Below are 18,083 nucleotides of genomic sequence, written 5' to 3' on the forward strand. Positions count from 1 at the left end.
AGCAATATTTTTCTAATAAAGCATCCAAAAATCCTACTTCAGTTCATTAATTCGATAATCTACTATATTTTACATAAATGGGTACTACAAAAACACAACAAATACCACCGTCGAATTTTCAAATTTCAATTTCAAATATCACGTCATTTCAAACAGTGGCAACGCTATGCGCAAGTGCGGTCAGTGTTACCCTTTGATTGGCAGCACTATGCGCGCATATCGATAGCCACAATGCTCACGGAATCTTTTTACAACCCTATTCAAATTGTAGCGGCATTTTTACGCGTCCGTGATAATTATTTTAATGTATTGCTTTGGCTCGCAGTTATCTATTAAATCAGCAGCTTGATACACAGTAACACATCTACAAATTGTTATTTTATTTGTTGCACCCCGTCTTTGAAGACGCATGTTATGGAATTACCGACGTCCTTCCTGGAGGCGCTGTCCAAAAACAGCAGCGATACTGCGCCGGCCGCTCAATTAAATGGTGGGAGTCTGGCCAATCGCTTTGTTCTTAAGGAATTAAATACGAACGATGGTGGTCCAAAGGTAAGGGCATTAATAATATAATTTGCGACCAACGGTGGGGCGTGTTCCAGACATTCACTTTCACTGGCAGTGCGCAGTGAATTGTTGGCAAATAAACGAAACCGGCGTACACAATTTAGTCATTATTGGCAATATATGTACGTACATTTGTACATACATATATGTATGTAGATGTACAACCGTACATATATACACATTTATATCTATGTATATGTATGTATACATATATGTACATATATGTATGGCGTCTTTGGCTTGCTTGATCGATCGCCTCGCAGTCTCCATCACACACACATATGTATATAGATATACACTGCAGCATCTTGACACCATCGTCCCCCACATACACTCGTTTTAATTTTGCGCTCTTGTTGCATCTAAAATCTCGTTGTTTCTCCTTGTTTTACATTTTATATTCTTGTTTTTATTATTATGGCCTGACTGTGACTGCCTGCTGATTTTTCCCCCAAGTGACGGCCTGTCTTTTGTCAGTATCAGTATAAGTTCTATAATTCGTGGTGATCAGACGTATAAAACAGCAGTCGTTCCTTTTATTTACATATATCGTATATTTTAAAAATACGGAAGAGTTTTTTGCCCTAAATGGGTAACAAAACCGGCAAGCAATCGTCAATAGTGGAAACTAAGAGGAATTTCCGATCAGAAACAGCGGTAACACAGTCATAACTTTTTAGATAATTAAGAATATCATATATATATATCGGTAAAATATCAGTGATTCTTTTCAGTTTGTTAATAATTTGTTCTTGCCTTAAATTTATTCGTCGGTCGGACCATTTATAATTGTTTAGAACAGAGAATGCATTGTCTTTCACAAAATTTGTCTAAAAAGTGATCTTTTGTTTACATTCCTGCGGTAACAAAAGATGGGAGGTATTTAAAATTGTTCCTATAAAATAACTAAATATCTTATGAAACATGTATTGCTCTTGACGCTTCAACCCCCAAAATTTGGGGGAAAGTTCCAGATGTCCGCAACACATGCCAAAAGGCGTAGTACGCTTATGCGATTTATTTGGGTTGCCTATGTATATTTGTATTCTTATATAAATAGGCACATGGCCTTACCTTATGCCAACTTTATGTTTCAAAACAGCGATTCCCCTTTTTGACTATATCCGCCGGTTTTTTTTTTTTTTGTCAGCAGCTGTGATGTTGGGGCCAAAGTTCATTGAACATGCGCGAACGACGGTTGTCGCCTCCCCCAATTCCATTTCCACGCCGCTATTTGTCTTCTCTACCCGTACTATGCATTTGTTTTCCATGCTATATTTAGATTAGGCGCCCATACTCGTACCGTAGTGGTTTTGTTGTCTGTACGCTTATTGCATTTTAATTTGTTCTTATTATTGGGTTTACTTGGTATGTTTTTGTTTGCTGTGAACTGGAAAGTCTGCTGAAAGTGCCCAGACGTGGTTAAATTAAATCTTGTTACTTTTTACAACTTTGAAGATAGGATTTTAAATTATCCAAAGAACAAACAAATACAATACAACAATACACGAGCCTCAATATTTTATAAACAAGAGGCGTGCCACGCTAAATACGATCCACTATCTATTTGTCTCCGTATGGAACTACTTTAGTCCAAAGAAATGATAGGCTACTTTATATGTTTTGTGTTTATTTTCAAGACTTGCAAGATTTGAAAAGAATAAAAACTTGTTATTAATATTACCAATAACAAAATACGCATTCGGACATTACCTTTAAACTGCTAAAACAATTTTTCAAGAAATTTCCATTCGATTAGTGATATTATTGATGCCCCCTAGCCTTAAGCTTTGTAGTTAATGCATTGACTATATCAACTGACATATCACATGTCTTGTCACCTGTCACGCATTGGCTGTTTAACACTTATGAGCCCACCAAAGGCAAGACACCAAAACGCATTCGTGCGATATTTCACAAAACACTGCCACAACTTGTTGCTACACTGAGCAAAATAGAGCTCAATAAGCAACTACCACGCCACATTTTGTAACATAAAATCTAAGTTTGAAACTATTTATAATTCACTTTAAATTGAATGCTTCATTGAAAACGCTTTTAAGTGACTCCCTTTTGGAATGCATGGTAATATATATTTCGATCAAAGTCCTTATTATACCCTATACCCGCACGTTAAGAGGGTATACACACTTAAAAGTCCGATGGTGCATGATCGCTAGAAGAAGGCGTTACCGCACTATATTTTAAAAGTACATTATGATTAGCATGACAAAACGAGTTGTCTGCTTTTACTGCCTTATCATACTAGTCTCATCAAAATTTGTTACAAAACTCTACTAAAGTAATTTATTGTAATAAATTTGGGCAGTGTAAGTTTACAAAAATGCTATCCGAGCCACTGGACGTGGTGTACGATGCGCACCAATGGACGCCAGCACTTGGATTCCACAGACAGTAGATGGAAAATGTCATGATATTTGCAACTATTGAGCCACCCCAATGCGGCGATTTTTCATTAGCATAATATATTACTGTGAAGACTTGCCCACCGACCGACCCAAGCACATCTCATGGTGTTTGTCTACTGCATTTTTGCATTTCTTGGCCTCTTGCGGCGCCCCATTTTTTCGCTCTCTCCTTCTTTCTACCTACTGTTTGTATTTGTACCACACTGCTGTTGTTGTTGTTTGCCATTAGCCGCCAGTCTTTTTTGCATTTTAGCTGCCGCCACTCGCATTAGTTTGCCAGTATAATGCATCTAAGACGGTTGTGTGCTGCGATCGGCGACATACATTTTTAGTTTAAATTGTTTTGTGGTCGCAGTAAATTAATCAGCACCAATTGAAGTCAATAATAGAAACACCTACAATTAAAAGTAACTGTAAACTGCAACTGTCACCTTTAGCTGAGCGCCACAAAGAGCGCAGCTGAAAGAGAGACTGAGTGATCAATATTGTGGGGGTTGGCTCCACAACATTTATTTAGCATTGCTCTCTCACAACGCGTCGCTGTGGATGGCATTCAAACTCTTACTCTCTCTTTCCCTCACTCTTGCACTCACACACACACATGTAACGTGGAAAAAATAAATTGAAAACGTAAAATATTTTTAAATTGATCTCAAACAGACGAAAAGTAAAGACAAACGACACCGGACGTCGCGTCGGCGTCATCCCCGTCTACAAAATCCGAAAAATCTGTGAAATGCGTGGCGAGGCGTAAAAATCTGATCGATTATTCAATATGCAGATCAACAATAACACGAGAATTTAAACGTTTACGAACCTTGTGGAGAAGTAGACGAGCCTTGTGCTGTCATAAGAAAACAAAACGCTAAAGAAAACTCAATTAAATAAGGCAACAAATTGAAATAAAATAGCGCAACAATTATTTTTTTAAAAACATATTTTACATATATACCCATATACTAGATATATGTACATGTATTTTGATACTTAAAATTGGTGTCGAGCAGTGAACCGTTAAATGTCTTGAATTTAACAAAACCATAAATAAAACAAAAAACACATACAGAAAACTCTTGAAGTAATTCGTGCGTTAAGATTCTCGACATAATTAAATGCAAATTGCGCCATGGATTTTATTTCAAACATAATTAAACGACCCATGAGTATTGTACTACCCGATCCAAGTCCCAGCTCCAGTTCATCAACAACCGCCATATCAACGGGTATGCAGAATCAAAAGGAAAAGTCACCATCGCCTGGGCCCAATTCGCCACTCATTGCCAGAGCCATGAATCGTTCAATCAACACGGAACTGACGGATCTCTTGGACTCGGCAGCTCTAGACTTAGTGCGTTTGGACCAGCAGCAGAGTACTCACAGTGTCCATAAAGAAAATCCAAATAATTCATATACCGATCAGAAGCCAGTGGACCCCATGACTCCAATCAATAACCGAGAGACCATTCAGCAGCTCCTCAACGAAATCAATTTCAATTTGAATCAAGTTAGCATCAATGAAATGGAACATCTACAGGCTATGAGCGAGGAGGTATGAAATGCACAGTTCTATATGGGTGGGTGGATAAATGGTTATATTCAGCGATAATGTAAAAGAGTGTGGGTGTTCAGTTGGAATGTGTGAAATATTATTCAAAATACTTACTATATGTCTGCCTTTTGCGTTGCAGAAATCGGTATCTTATTTTCTTATATAAGGAGTGTGTACGAAAAATTCGTCAAAAAATCTACGAATGTGAATCTGTGTGAAATATTTTATCTGTGCTACAGCAGCCCAAAAAACCATGTTCTTTGATGCATTGGGAGACCCATAGGATTTATCATAGAACATTGTATCAATTATCAAACATGTTTTCATCTATTTCAAATAATAGTTAAAAATATTGTGTGTATTGTAAATAGGTTTTTTTTTTATTTTAGTTAATTGTTAAATTTTTTATACTTTTCTTTTATCTAATGGTTACGGCTATGGGCGTGCGAAATTGAAGTGCTATTATGTCTATTCCAAATCACTATTGATAAGGCTGGAAGAGACATTGTCAATGAACCCTTCAAACTATACATTGTTGCACTTATTATGCTTTTTGTGGTTCTACGTATTTCGGCATGTATAGTACATACTTCAAAAATAACAAAATTAAATAAACTTGTGCTGCTAGGATATTAGGAGAGTGCACATACCAAGTTTGGTAAATGTGGGCTCATTCGTCTCCGAAATCCAGACGGACATAATGATTAGAATATATGTATATGTATACTTTATCGGGTCCTTCTGGGAGTACAGGCTATAAAAATAGATATTAGTTTACTAATCTCCTAATGTTGTAATCCATTTAAATGTCGGGAATCTATTGTGTATTTATGGGGTGGCAAACATTTTTTTGTAGACAGTATGCATTTGAAAGCCGACGTTCTACTCGTTCTATGCTGTTGTTTGCCGTCTTTATACATTAATCATCTAATTGGCTAGAGAGCTGCGCACAAAACTTGCACAAAAGCCTAATTTATGTCAATGCTTAGGCACTCCCCTTTTTTTAGTTTCGAATCCACGCCCCCATCCCCCCAAACAACGACGACTGGCCAGCAGCTGACTTTAACCTTGTTTGCTGCACTCAACTTATTTGTGCTCTAATTAAATTTCGCGTGCATTGCAACCAAACGACAAGGCCTTGTAGTCCCAATCCGTCCGTCCGAGACGACAGACGACATCAAAATCAGCCGCAGTTGCCGCCATTTGCTCAGATTTTGTTCTATTTTCATGTGAGAAAAATTGAAAAAGAAACGGAAAGAGAGGAAAGGCAGACAGCGGCCTAGTTCGCTGCCCCGGCCCGTGCATGGCTTTTAAATTAATGACATTTGCTTGTTGGACGACCGACCAACGGCCATTGGTGGCGACGATGACGGCGGCGACATCGACGTGTGGACGAGATGGCGCGTGGTTGCGGTCACAACACTATGCCTCACGATTGGGGCTAAATTTTGTAATATAGTATTAATTAAATAATGCTGCGTAATTTCATTTTGAGGTTTGTCTTATCGTTCACAATTGGTGAACGATCTGGGCATTGTAGCGAGAACAAGAAAGAATTATTTAATCAGATATGTAAATAGTTTCCAAAAAATTTGTTTTTATAATCCAAATCCCAAAGGTAGTAACAAACAAGAACACAATTATATTCTGCTGTTATTTTCAACCTAAGAGGATTCAATTTTTAATTGAACTTTTTTGCATTTACATAATAAAGCTCACAATACCAATAGAAGATGACAAATATTTATTAGACAATTAATTTCTTCTTTTATTCACAGTAAAATATATATTTTAAAATAATTTTTTCTTAGTGTTTGCTGTGTACACAATTACCTTGACCATTTCGTTTTATAAAAGCTGTCATATGTACATACATACTAGATATATTCGAGGCATATGTTTATAGCTTATAAACTTTTCTTTTGTCGCGCATTAAACGTCTACATTGGGAAAATCACCAACAGCTGTTGGGCATTTTGTACGTTATAACGCTGCCAATTGCAGATTGTTGTACAATTTTATTATTTTCTCTGCTGCTCATTTGGTTTTCATAAATAAATTTTCATCAACTGACAAGCCATGTTGCATTTTCACATGCCACACGCGATGTGCAACAATCTCTGATTAATTTGCCTTGTATGCACATAATTTTGATCAACATCAGCATGTTTATTATCTTAGTACATATATCTTTGTCTTCTCATTTAATTGCCCAACAGCTCAGTCCGCTGGCTATGAAGTCCCCCAATCACGTTAAGCCGCTGGCAGCGGTGCGACCATCACTGCCGGGCACGCCCACAACGCCCACCACAACAGATCCAGCATCGGGCGAGGCAAGCTCAACGCTCGAGCACTATAAGTTGAATGCCGATGCGAATGGAGGCTTATCGAAAGGCGCTGAAATAACAGGCTTTAAATTTACGGGTTTGCCGGAATTCGATGAGACAAAAATTCCCGAACTGGCGCCTCTCATCGTAGATATGGAAGGTAAGAGTGGTAATCAATTAATTCCATTATATATGTATATTGCCCATTCTTTACCGTTTTCAAAGTTAATTTCGAATCATTTCATTTCGATTCTCAATAACAGCTAAACAAACAGATCTATTTAAGCTCAATCTGGAAAAATAATCCATTTAGATAGATGGGAACATACTAGTACATATGTACATATTAAAATCTGTAGTTCTTTAAACTTATAAAAATGCTGTTCCATCCCTTTGCAGCACAACTCAAAGGAAATCATAGCGGTATCAGTCCCGCATTGCCACTGAGCTCGACCATGAAGCTTTTGGAGCAGGATTATAACTCTGACTCGGATGTCTATGTCGAGTGCATGTCACTAAACAGTGAGAAATTCTCTGCAGATCCATCGGAGTTAGAAACTTACCGCAGTGCACTAAACGAGCAATTGGAACGTCAGTTAACGGGGGGCTCAAGGGAACCAACGCTGGGTGAAGCGACCATTGCCGCATCGCACAACTGCAGCTATGAGCCCATGGATGTGGATGATATCAACGATACAATGGAAATGATAAAGGGTGTCTTGGAACCGGAGGATCACCAGTTTTTGCAGCAACAAGTACTGAGCGAAGCACAGCACACGTCTGAGGAATTCAACCCAGAAGAGCAGATATTGGAGAAGCCAGCGGAAGTTTCTCAGGAACGTCAGAACACTGAGCAGGAGGCAGCCATAGGGGAAAAAACCGAAACACAGTTACAGCAGGAGCAGGTGCTGGCCACTTCAACGGAATGTGTCGAACAAAAAAGGTACGAAGAGGAGCGCATTCAGCCAAAAGAGGAAAGCAAGAGTGTGGAGCCAGCTGCTTCAACCTCACAGCCTATTCCTAGCCTGCAGGCGGCAACTTCAGCTTCCTTGGAACCGCTTTCGCCACCTGTACCGACGTTGCAAAGACAACAATCTCCAGAACTGGCACCCACACCCTCCATTGAAGTGCTGCCGTCATCAATAGTCGAAATACCCGTTCCCGCCCAGACATCTGAATCGCCTGATCCCCCACTTAAAGCTGTAGGTCCTCCATCTGTTTCGACTGCTGCAGTATCGCCGCCTATACCCACACATCGTCCCAAAACTGTTTCCGAGCTGGAACTTATGGCGTGGAAGGATACGCCATTGCCACCATCGCCAACACAGGATGATGATTCTGATCGCGCCAGGAGCCCATCACCCGCGCCGTGTAAATCTCCACTCACATTGGATATGACCAGATCCATAGGAAGTTCTGGACGTGCTTCAGCACCTGCTTCACCTACCTTCCCCCTTAAAACGGCGGAGTCACATACAACAGCAGACCACTTCCCACGCTCTCCAAATGCACCACCAGAACAGGAACAGATGAGCTATTTGGAGAAGGCCATTGTCCAACCATCAATAGAGCGGAAACTAAGCACGCCAATCTTTCCTAAATCGCCAGTGTCCATACAAATAACACAGCCTAGTCCGGGAAAGGATGAACAACTAAACGATACCATGCCCATGTCATTCACCTCCTCACAGGGTGGAAGCCCTGCACCAAGTGTGCTGTTGAATGGCACTTTTGACGGAGAACCTGGTGCACGCGCCGAGTTTGTAGGTGGTGTTATACTCCATGCAGATGCTAGCAGTTTGGAGCGTCACACTAGTCCAGTTGAGGGTGTGCTAATCTCTGCTGCAAAAAATTCAGAGCAACGCACATTTAACACGAACGCTTCGGAAGAACAGAGCAGACGCACATTTAGCCTGTCCGAGGAACAAAATCATTCTCGTCGCACTTTCAACTTAACAACAGATTCAACTGAGAATGTCCCACTCCACCCTGATACGAAGCAAGAGGGGCAGGAACAGTGCCGCCGCACATTCAATCTTAGCGGAGAGGAGGATCATGCACGGCGCACTTTTTCACTTCCCACCGCATCGGATGAATTGGAACAGATGGCATCACCCGCTTTTGAGGCCACCGAGGAAACAGTTGGCAATGAGGACTTTGAACCCATGGACGTAGATGTTTCATTCCGGGCACAGATAACGGCACCAACGACATCGGTCTCTCCACCCATACCCACACATCAGGCAAAAAAGGGTCTGACAATGTCAGAATATCCCGAAACTCAAGCTGTCTCCCCACCGTTGCCAACGCATCAGCGAAAGGAGCCACAATTATCACCTCCCTTGCCGACCTTGCTGAAACGCCCAACCATCGAGGTTGTGCAGAATTCGCCAACAGGTGCCAATGTCACCGTCGTCCTGGACGAGCAAATGCTTTCGGCCAAAGAGCAGGCAACATTGAGTGCCAGTGATGAGAAAGATGATGTTTTCGTGGAGCACTTTGGAGCTCTCTCACCAGTAACGGATGATATCTTCAAGGCCCCGCAATACACAAGCAGTACCTTCGCCAGCATGACTGCAGCAGCGGCCAAAGCGGCGAATAACGAAGGTAGCGCGCAAGAGGAGCAGTTCCTGGACGGGGCCTCAAACAGCAACTGTAAGTTTAAAGTAATCTAGCACTCTAATTAATGCACTGCATGAATATCACACAAGAGAATGAATTGTTCCCATCACAACCCCCTTGTATCCTGAAACGTTAATTGAGTTAAACGATCGAATTATTCGGTTTCAAAAGTTGTTCACTTTGTTCCTCTTTCGAAATAATTGAATTATTTGGTTTTAAAAGTCAATCAAAAGCTATTCTCATTTTCGCAACTTTCGGATTATTATTCTTTTACCCAGTAGATATTTTGATTCAATTTGGAGTTAAACGCAGTTAGTGGAGTTAAACGATCAAATTATTCGGTTTCAAAAGTTGTTCACTTTGGTCCTCTTTCCAAAATAATTGAATTATTTAGTTTTAAAAGTCAATCAAAAGCTATTCGCATTTTCGTTACTTTGGGATAATTATTATTTTACCTAGTAAATATTTTGATTCAATTTTACAAATTTGCTTTTCCACATCGCATAAACGTAGTGAATAGTCTAGTTGTGACTACAACGTTGTATGTCTTCGTGGCTTACAGAACGCCCCATAGCTTGGGCTTTTGAACTTGAAATATGCACCATATCCTCCATATCCCTTCGTGCCCTTGCATGCTCCTTTGTCACGATAACAGCAGAGCAGTCGATGCTATTAAAACTAACGGTAAAAATAAATCACCACATGCAAGGCATTGAACCTGAACTTCATGCACGCCAGCCAAAACAGCACAGGAAGACCCGGAACAACAACAAAAACGACAAACCCCGCCACATCAATTAAGCGCATAATTTGACTGTCGGCTGCCAGCTGTACGTCCTATGCTATTGTTGTTGTCGTTTTGGAGTAACACTGCGTTTTTATTTTCAATGCAATGTTCACACTCCCTACCTCCCCTTCACTATGCACTCTCTTTGGTTTGCCCGCATTTTTATGCTGCCGTATGAAAATGCCGCATTGCTGACCCCCAGGCCTCCTCCTTACCCTCTTCTACCACACCCACACCCGTACACATAAACGCATACAACCAAAGATATTGGCTGGATGTTTTCATATTGTATGCTCAATACCTTTGTCGCTCTCTAGGCTCTCGGGCTCTCCAGTGGCTGTGCTCTCTATTATATGTATGTGTGAATGTAGTTGAACCCTTATCAGCTTTCGCCTATGCGGTAATCGGTAGTAGACACATGGTCAGTGACGTCAGATTAGCTAATTAATGAACATTTTCTGACTTTTGCTGTTGTTTATTAATTTGTGTCTGTGACCGTGAATGAGTTGCTTGTTTGCATGCTTCCCTGATGAGCGCATTTATATTTTTTTTGACTAATTACTTTTTGGGCGTAGTTTTCGTCTGCCATAATTAAATTTAGCTACTTGGTCGCTTACTCGCAACAAATTTAATTTATTGTCATTTTAGTAAACATTTTAATTTTTGTTTTAAATTTGTGTTGGCGGCTCTTTTATCGTTATCGCCAATGCAGCCCTGGCCAACGAGTGGAGCAGACAGCAAATAGTCTCCAATTTCTAGCGGAGCTCGTGCTCTCTCACACGTCATTCATAGAACTCATCAGGTTTATACAGTGAATCGTAGGCATACATGGTATTCTTATAAAACCGTTAATATTACGAGTATTTTGCTTACATTTTTGTAGGGCAGCGTAAATAAAAAACTTCAATATTAAATTATTAAATATAAATGAAATTCTGGTTCAAATGAATTTCATTTGGTATTCGCTGTTATCATAATGTTCACTGTAGTCTGCCGCAAGTTCTCTCTTTCACACATACACCCATATTTTTGTTGAGCATAGGAATCTCCACGCATATAGTACAACAAAACCTCCAATGCATTTTTACTTACAACGCCGCTGCACTCGCACTAGCGGAGCACTAACAAAACATTAAATAGTGTACACAAGGTACCACAGTCTCTCTCACTGGCATAGACGTAACGGCGCTCACACACACATGCGCATTTAACAGCAGTTGGCGCTCAGAGAGACAAATGGGGCGCACTTGCTCGCTTGGCTTGCATACGCGTCACTGTCACTCCAGCAAAGAATCTGACTTGACTCGTGCGGCTGCTTCTTCTCCCCATTTACTACAAATTTTGTTGTTGCGCGAGTGTTTGTGTGTGCGTGCGCTGGTTTTCTTATTGGAAACGGAGAAAAGTAAGAAATTCAATTCAGTTAGTTTTCAACTCTTGACGTTGTCGCTTTGCTATTGTTTGCGACGCGCTGACGTCGTTATCTCTACGTCGTGGTTGTTGTTATTGTCATCGTCATCGTTTCTGCCTTTGACAAGAACGGAGAAAAGTTCTTAACGTGAAAATGTAATTGAAAATCTAATGATAATTCATAATTTTTATTATATGCCAACAACATGCAAATGTTCATTATGTTTTTCTTGTGGAGAAGTTCTTGAAAAGAGCTAAAATAAAAAGCATCTGTGAACAACTCAAAAGTTACAGTCGATAAAAACGTAGGCAAAAAAGCATAAATAAAACTACAAGACATTGAAGAAAAAAAGTTGTATATTATTCACACACACAGACACACAATCGCAATGAGCGAGAGCTCCAACTTTATTGTCTGTTTTTTTGTTTGTCTGTGTATGTGCGTGTGTGGGCGCACTGCGTGTCTGTTAACTTTGTGTTAATAACTGTAGAAATGTTTGAAAAATTCAAAAATTGTCAAAATGGCATGCAATAAAAAGTGACTTGGTGTGAAAAGTTTTTAAACATGGTTAAGAAAAAAAGGCAACTTATTGCGCGCGCGGCATTGCACTCTCCATATTTAGCTCTCACTCTCTCGTCCTCTCCCTCTCTCTCGGGGCTTTGTCACATTACGCGCAGCGTCAATACGCCAGTCAATATGTCAATTAGTTCAATCAGCAACCAACCCACTTCTTGGCCCGATTGCATAAAATGAGTCACAAGTCGGCATTGCGCTTGAGGTTGGCTTTGTTTTTGTTTCACATTCAAATTTATCGTAAAACATTTTTCATGCTGCACTTGAGTGACCCGCTTCGAGAGTATATGCTGACTATCCCTGTGTCTATGTGTGTGTGTGTGTGTTTATGTAGGCCTGCCCAGGTTTTTGTTTTTACTATTTTTAAAGCCCACATTCTGCTTCTGAGGAGCATTTATTGTTTAAAAAGCGGCTTTTGCAACATTTAGGGGGCGCCACCTGCGTGTGCCACCGCACAACCACTGCAACCTCAGAGCAGCCCCCCTACCACACATACACCTCATTCTGTCATCGCTCCATGATGGCCATAGTTTAGGGCTCTTTTGAGTCATGCGTCTTATTTTAATGTTGGTTGGTGTTGTCTTCTTCCTTCCGCTTTTTGTTTTCACAGAATAAAACAGAGCGAATCATTTACACGCACACACATTCATTCATTTTCGTCGTATGTCTGTTCGGGGCGTTTCATATGGATTATATACGCTGCCGATAGCAGGGAATGCCTCTCAATGCATTCGTCACATTACAAATTCCTACATTTTTAAAATAAAAAAAATCATAAAGAAAAGTAGATAATTCACAAATTGTTTATCATATTGAATAAAGGCCTTTGAGAGACATTCTATTATCATTTGCCGATTGAAGCTTTTCTTGCATAGATCCCATATATATTGTGTAAGACATTCCATTATCACTGTAATTTACGGAGTCTCACAAGATTTTATAGCATATTTATATATTTTCAAACATTTAGAAAACTATACATTTTGATTTATTTGATGCGTTTAGCACAGATCATGAAATATCGCGAATGTTTTTAAATAGTTGTTGATCAAAATCTCGTCACTATAGTGATCTGTCTCTGGACATCTTTTAACCCATTTTTTTCAAATATCAAAGAGGTTTTCATAAGCAATCGCAATTCATAATGCTTAGTATAATTCATTAACTTCTTATCGAGCTAGCTTGTAGAGCACCAGCAAGTCCGTGTTGCCGACATCTGCTTCAAGTTTGTCATGCGCTTACGTTGCTTTATTTTTGCCTTTATCTATGGCCCACCACTATATTTGTCTACTAGCGTCATTAAATGTGCAAAATTGAAAAGTCTCTGTATATTGCGGCTTAAATTGACCATAACTCTTGCCAATTGCTTGGCAAGGTGCCCTTCTATACATAAATTGCCGATGGCAGTGATATATGAAATTGTTATTGAACTTGGACGGCATCTGGCAGGTGTCAGCTAAAGTTAAATCAGAGAGGAAGAAAGAAGGTCTTTAAAACGTACGATGTGACTAACTTGTGTATATTTTTTCTCTTTTTTCGATTTCACCAACAAAAAACAATGCACGCGCATGTAACTCACACTCATAAAAACATTCAAACACTCAACACACTCACAACCACAACAACCCACGCACCCAAAACTCTGGCACTCGCAGTAATATTCAATTCATCCGATCTCGAATATCTGTACACAAAAGGCAGTCACAATGGACCCGTGGATCGGAGCTCATTGCTGTTAAAGTTTGATCCGCTGCTTGGTACACCCGTACCTGCGAATCCGCAGCTTAATTTACTGGGTTTCAATTACAACAACAATAACAACTTACGTGCCCTCAGCCCCACAATTGAGGAACACGAGTCAAGCGGCAGTAATCAATCGTTTGTCATCGAACAGCCAGAGTATAGTGCCAAAAAAGCAAAGGATTTTGAATTCAAGCCGCCAGTGGACAGAACAAAAGTAAGTAATGCTTGAGTAACATTGATCTAAAGTCGTTTTTTTTTCTTTCTATGAAATGTGAATACTTAAGAATTATTTTCGAATGAGTTAAAAACAATAGAAATCGATCTGCCTGTACCTCCATCGATTTTCTGCTTAATTCTAACACCCAGCTTAAAAACGTTGTCTTATTGAGTGTTTAATGCTGGCCCTCAAAACGAACATATTGTACGAGTGTACACAAAATAAAAGATAAAGTTACAAACTTTTGAATTGTTAAATATTATTTAAAAATATTTTTCTTTTATTAAACAACTTTCCATTAAAGGAAACATTAAGGAAAATTAATGCAAAAGTAAAGCATGTGTAGAGCTGTCAGAAGACAAATAACTTAAATTATAGTATATTTAGCTATTGCTGAATTTGGCGATCCCCTTAGAAATCGGAAGAAAGATTTTAAGTTTGTAAGTAAAAAATATTTAATGAATGAGCTTTTAAAGTTCATCAGGATAGCGACGCTTTTGCGCCTCGAAGGAGAACCGCGGGCCTACTTAGGTTGAGGGTTTATATTCATTGCTGAGTTCGGAGACTTCCTCTTGAGCAAAAAGAATGAAGTCGTTATTTTTCATAATCATCAGTGTTGTCCAAATCCACAGTCTCACTTAGTGTTCTCTGGTTATTAAATATGCATTTTTCCCCCAGCAGTCTTATTTCCGTTAAACTACTTAATTCATTATCTAGTATCCCTTCTTTTTATGCACATTTTCATTTCTTACTAACTATTCCCCGTTTGCTCTTTCCGCAGAAGCATGCTAAAATGAGTGTCGAAGTGATTGGTAACGATTGTAACAAAACCTTCGATAATCCCAAGTGAGTACAAATAAATACATTTAAGTAAGGTGCGAATTCTAATTGATTATTTAATAATTATCCATTAACAGCCTAAACACAGAAGACAAGGCCAACAACTATCATAACATGGATGAATTGGAAAAGAAAATCAAAAATGAAGTGTAAGTATCAATTCTTGAAACATTTTTTAAAATTAAATGTAAACCCTCCTTATACAGCACCAAATCGGAGGATATAGAAAAGAAACTGAAAGAGGCAGAACAGCGTGAAGAGGCGCTCATCAAACGTATAACAGAAAAGGATAAAACTAATGCAAAACTCAAGTAAGTCGCCTTGCTGGATTTATAAGTGGTACGAATGATATAAAAGTAATTTTTTCTAATAAACAGCGGCGTTATCGAAGCGTATGAGAAAGCCATTGCGGAACTTATCAACGAAAAAGAGAAACTGGTACAAACCTATGAGAGGCAATTAATGGAGGTACAGACAGATCGTGATTCCAATTATCATCACTTAACGTCGCTGGAAACGACATTCTCTGATCTGCACGTGTAAGTCAACATTTTAAGATGCTCTGTGGCATTATCTAATCTAATAACCTCTATATTCTGCACATTGCAGCAAATATGAGAAGAGCAAAGAGATGACTTCACAACTCAAACAAATCGAGGAGAATTTGCTGACGGAGAAGAAACAAACTATGGAGAATTTGCGACTGCAGGAGCAGCGCTATGAAAAAATGAAAAGTCATGCCATGCAACAGTTGGAAATGTAAGTGATTTGATGGTGGGAATAAAAAAAGAAACAACACGTAGTAACTCAACTGAAAAATGTTTCTTTTAGTGCCAACAAAAAGCTGGATACCATTACAAAAGAGCATGCGGATGAGGTGAAAAAACTAAAAGCTTTACTCAAAAAGGAGGAGGTCTCACGGGTCTCCATTGCCGAGCAGTTGCAACAGAAATCGCGCGAGAATGCGGATTTGGTTAAAATATGCGAGGAACTCATTTATGGCAAAGGACAAGGTGGTAGTAGTTAAAATGTGCAGCCCTTTAAATGTTGGGAATCATGCTGATATGGAATGTTTTGTACGTTGCTGTAAACGCGCACATGCATACCTACACTCACACAAATACACACACACACTATCCCCATACCCTCATTTGGCATGCAAATTGGAGCGCACTTCGTAGCATGAATTGATTCATACAAACAAACAAAACATAAATGAAACACTCACTCACACTCGAATTGATCATTTGCGCGCGTTATCATCTTATTATAATTCGTAATTTGTTGTGTGATCTGCATAAAAAAAGTGAATATATATATTATATACCTTTGTAGTTATTAATTAATCGATCAATGTTCTTTTCGTGTGTATTAATAACGCCCAACAATCCATTTATTATATATATACAAATATATTATACTATTTCTAGATTTTTAGTTGCCGTCTTGTAGTTTACCGTTAATTTGTATTAACTACCAGTACCACCCGCCTTCTCCAAAACACACATAACACACCCAAGCTACTCACACAGACATATGCACACCGGCCGCCCAATAGAAGATGTGTGATGAGTCGCGATATGGTGATGAGCAGCAAATGCGTTCCACATGCGTTTGCGAATACAATAATTTATTTTAAACAAATTGTAAAAACTTTGCGAATCGTTATATCTCTCCTTTATATACATGCATACATAAATGTTCTGTCGAATCTATTTCTATGTTTTCAACACGCCCATTTCAAATGATATTAAAGTGCTGCGCATTTTTTGCTTAAAAATTCTTGGCAATTTTTCTGTCAAAATGTAGACAGCGGCGTAAACAACAAAAATCCATAAAAATATTGTTTGTTCTTTGTATTTGATGCAACCCCCATTTAAAATGAGATAAGAAAAACAGCGCACGAACGCGAGCGCCTTTACTAAATATCTAAGTTACAAATTTAGTTTAATATAAATTAATATCTTTTAATAGTTGTATTAAGCATAATTCTTACCACTTAATTATGTATTAGTACTAAAAAGAAACAACAAAAAACAAACTGAAAACCAACACAAGCGTAAAAAACAAATTGCGAATCATTAAAATCACAACAAAAACAAAAAGCATATATGCATTAAAACAAGAAATGTGTATTTATTTTCAATTTGCAACAGCTTATCGAATTTTATTTTGCAACGCACTAGAAATGAATGAATGCCTTAAAAAGAATTGTTAAAAAACCGTTAGAAGCGCCATTTACAGTTACATTAAACACGACACTTTTGAGCACTTAACTACAAAGCTTTGTAGAAATGCAATAAACCCCTTGCCCACATTAGCGTAGCTTTTGAGTAGGGCGTTTTTTGATTTGTTTACCTTCTTGAGAACTCTACAAAAACTTTACTTCCATTAAGTAATTGACTATAAGAAAAACCATGCAATAATAAAGCATAATGAAAATAAATTGTTGAAAGTGAGTTAAAAAACAATTTGGAATGCGAATGAAAACGGTGAAGCGGTGTCACACAAAAAAATTGTATACAAATTTGTACCCAGTCCATGTATAATCAGAAATTATATACATACATAACAACTACTATATATACGACATACACATATATATTTTTCTAAAAATGAGGCTACCCCCAGGTATATATACATATACGTACATACGAGCAGAGGCGCTTTTTAATGATGACTATAATTATGAGAAAAGGGGGAGTTGGATATATCAAATGCGCTGTAAAAACAACACATAAATAGTATTAAAGCCTGCATACATATTGAATACAAATACTCAAAAGACAATTCGATTTCCCATGTGGATAATGTATGTAAAGGTGATGAAAAAGTTGCATAATTAAACAAATAAATATGAACTTGTAAACCAAAATATTGAATTAATGCTTTCACTCATTTCCACTCTGAGCGTCTTCTAGCTAAGTGTACAGCGATAATCGCAGTTGGCGATTAATTTAAGTACACAAAAGACAATTTGATTTTCGCATATGGATGATGAGAGAGTTTGCATAATAAATA

General features: G+C 38.7%; 1 protein-coding gene across 5 annotated transcripts; it reads left to right on the top strand.

The window, feature by feature from the left end:
* Positions 1-352: 352 nt before the first annotated feature.
* Positions 353-17,937, top strand: LOC115624193 (flocculation protein FLO11). 5 transcript variants are annotated; one of them, XM_030518791.1, is made up of 11 exons: positions 3,663-4,545; positions 6,765-7,032; positions 7,272-9,527; positions 13,918-14,219; positions 15,004-15,068; positions 15,140-15,211; positions 15,269-15,373; positions 15,440-15,601; positions 15,672-15,821; positions 15,894-16,075; positions 16,493-17,937. In XM_030518791.1, exons 1-11 carry the CDS (start codon positions 4,123-4,125, stop codon positions 16,498-16,500), a joined length of 3,993 nt encoding a protein of 1,330 aa, XP_030374651.1. In that variant the 5' UTR covers positions 3,663-4,122; the 3' UTR covers positions 16,501-17,937. The 5 variants fall into 5 exon arrangements, with proteins under 5 accessions (XP_030374654.1, XP_030374655.1, XP_030374651.1 ...); XM_030518794.1 differs by lacking the exons at positions 3,663-4,545; positions 16,493-17,937 and adding an exon at positions 353-552 and having other exon boundaries at positions 15,894-16,404; XM_030518795.1 differs by lacking the exons at positions 3,663-4,545; positions 16,493-17,937 and adding an exon at positions 1,141-1,224 and having other exon boundaries at positions 15,894-16,404.
* The last annotated feature ends 146 nt before the right edge of the window (positions 17,938-18,083 follow it).

Source organism: Scaptodrosophila lebanonensis, unplaced genomic scaffold (assembly GCF_003285725.1).
Source record: "Scaptodrosophila lebanonensis strain 11010-0011.00,11010-0021.00 unplaced genomic scaffold, SlebRS2 tig00000053-arrow-pilon, whole genome shotgun sequence".
Lineage (NCBI taxonomy): Eukaryota > Metazoa > Arthropoda > Insecta > Diptera > Drosophilidae > Scaptodrosophila > Scaptodrosophila lebanonensis.

Coding starts and splice junctions, on each gene's coding strand:
- LOC115624193 (XM_030518790.1), top strand. CDS start 4,123: ATGGATTTTATTTCAAACATAATTAAACGACCCATGAGTATTGTACTA. Junction 9,528..13,917: donor CGGGGCCTCAAACAGCAACT/GTAAGTTTAAAG, acceptor TGGCACTCGCAG/TAATATTCAATTCATCCGAT. Junction 15,212..15,268: donor AAGAAAATCAAAAATGAAGT/GTAAGTATCAAT, acceptor CTCCTTATACAG/CACCAAATCGGAGGATATAG.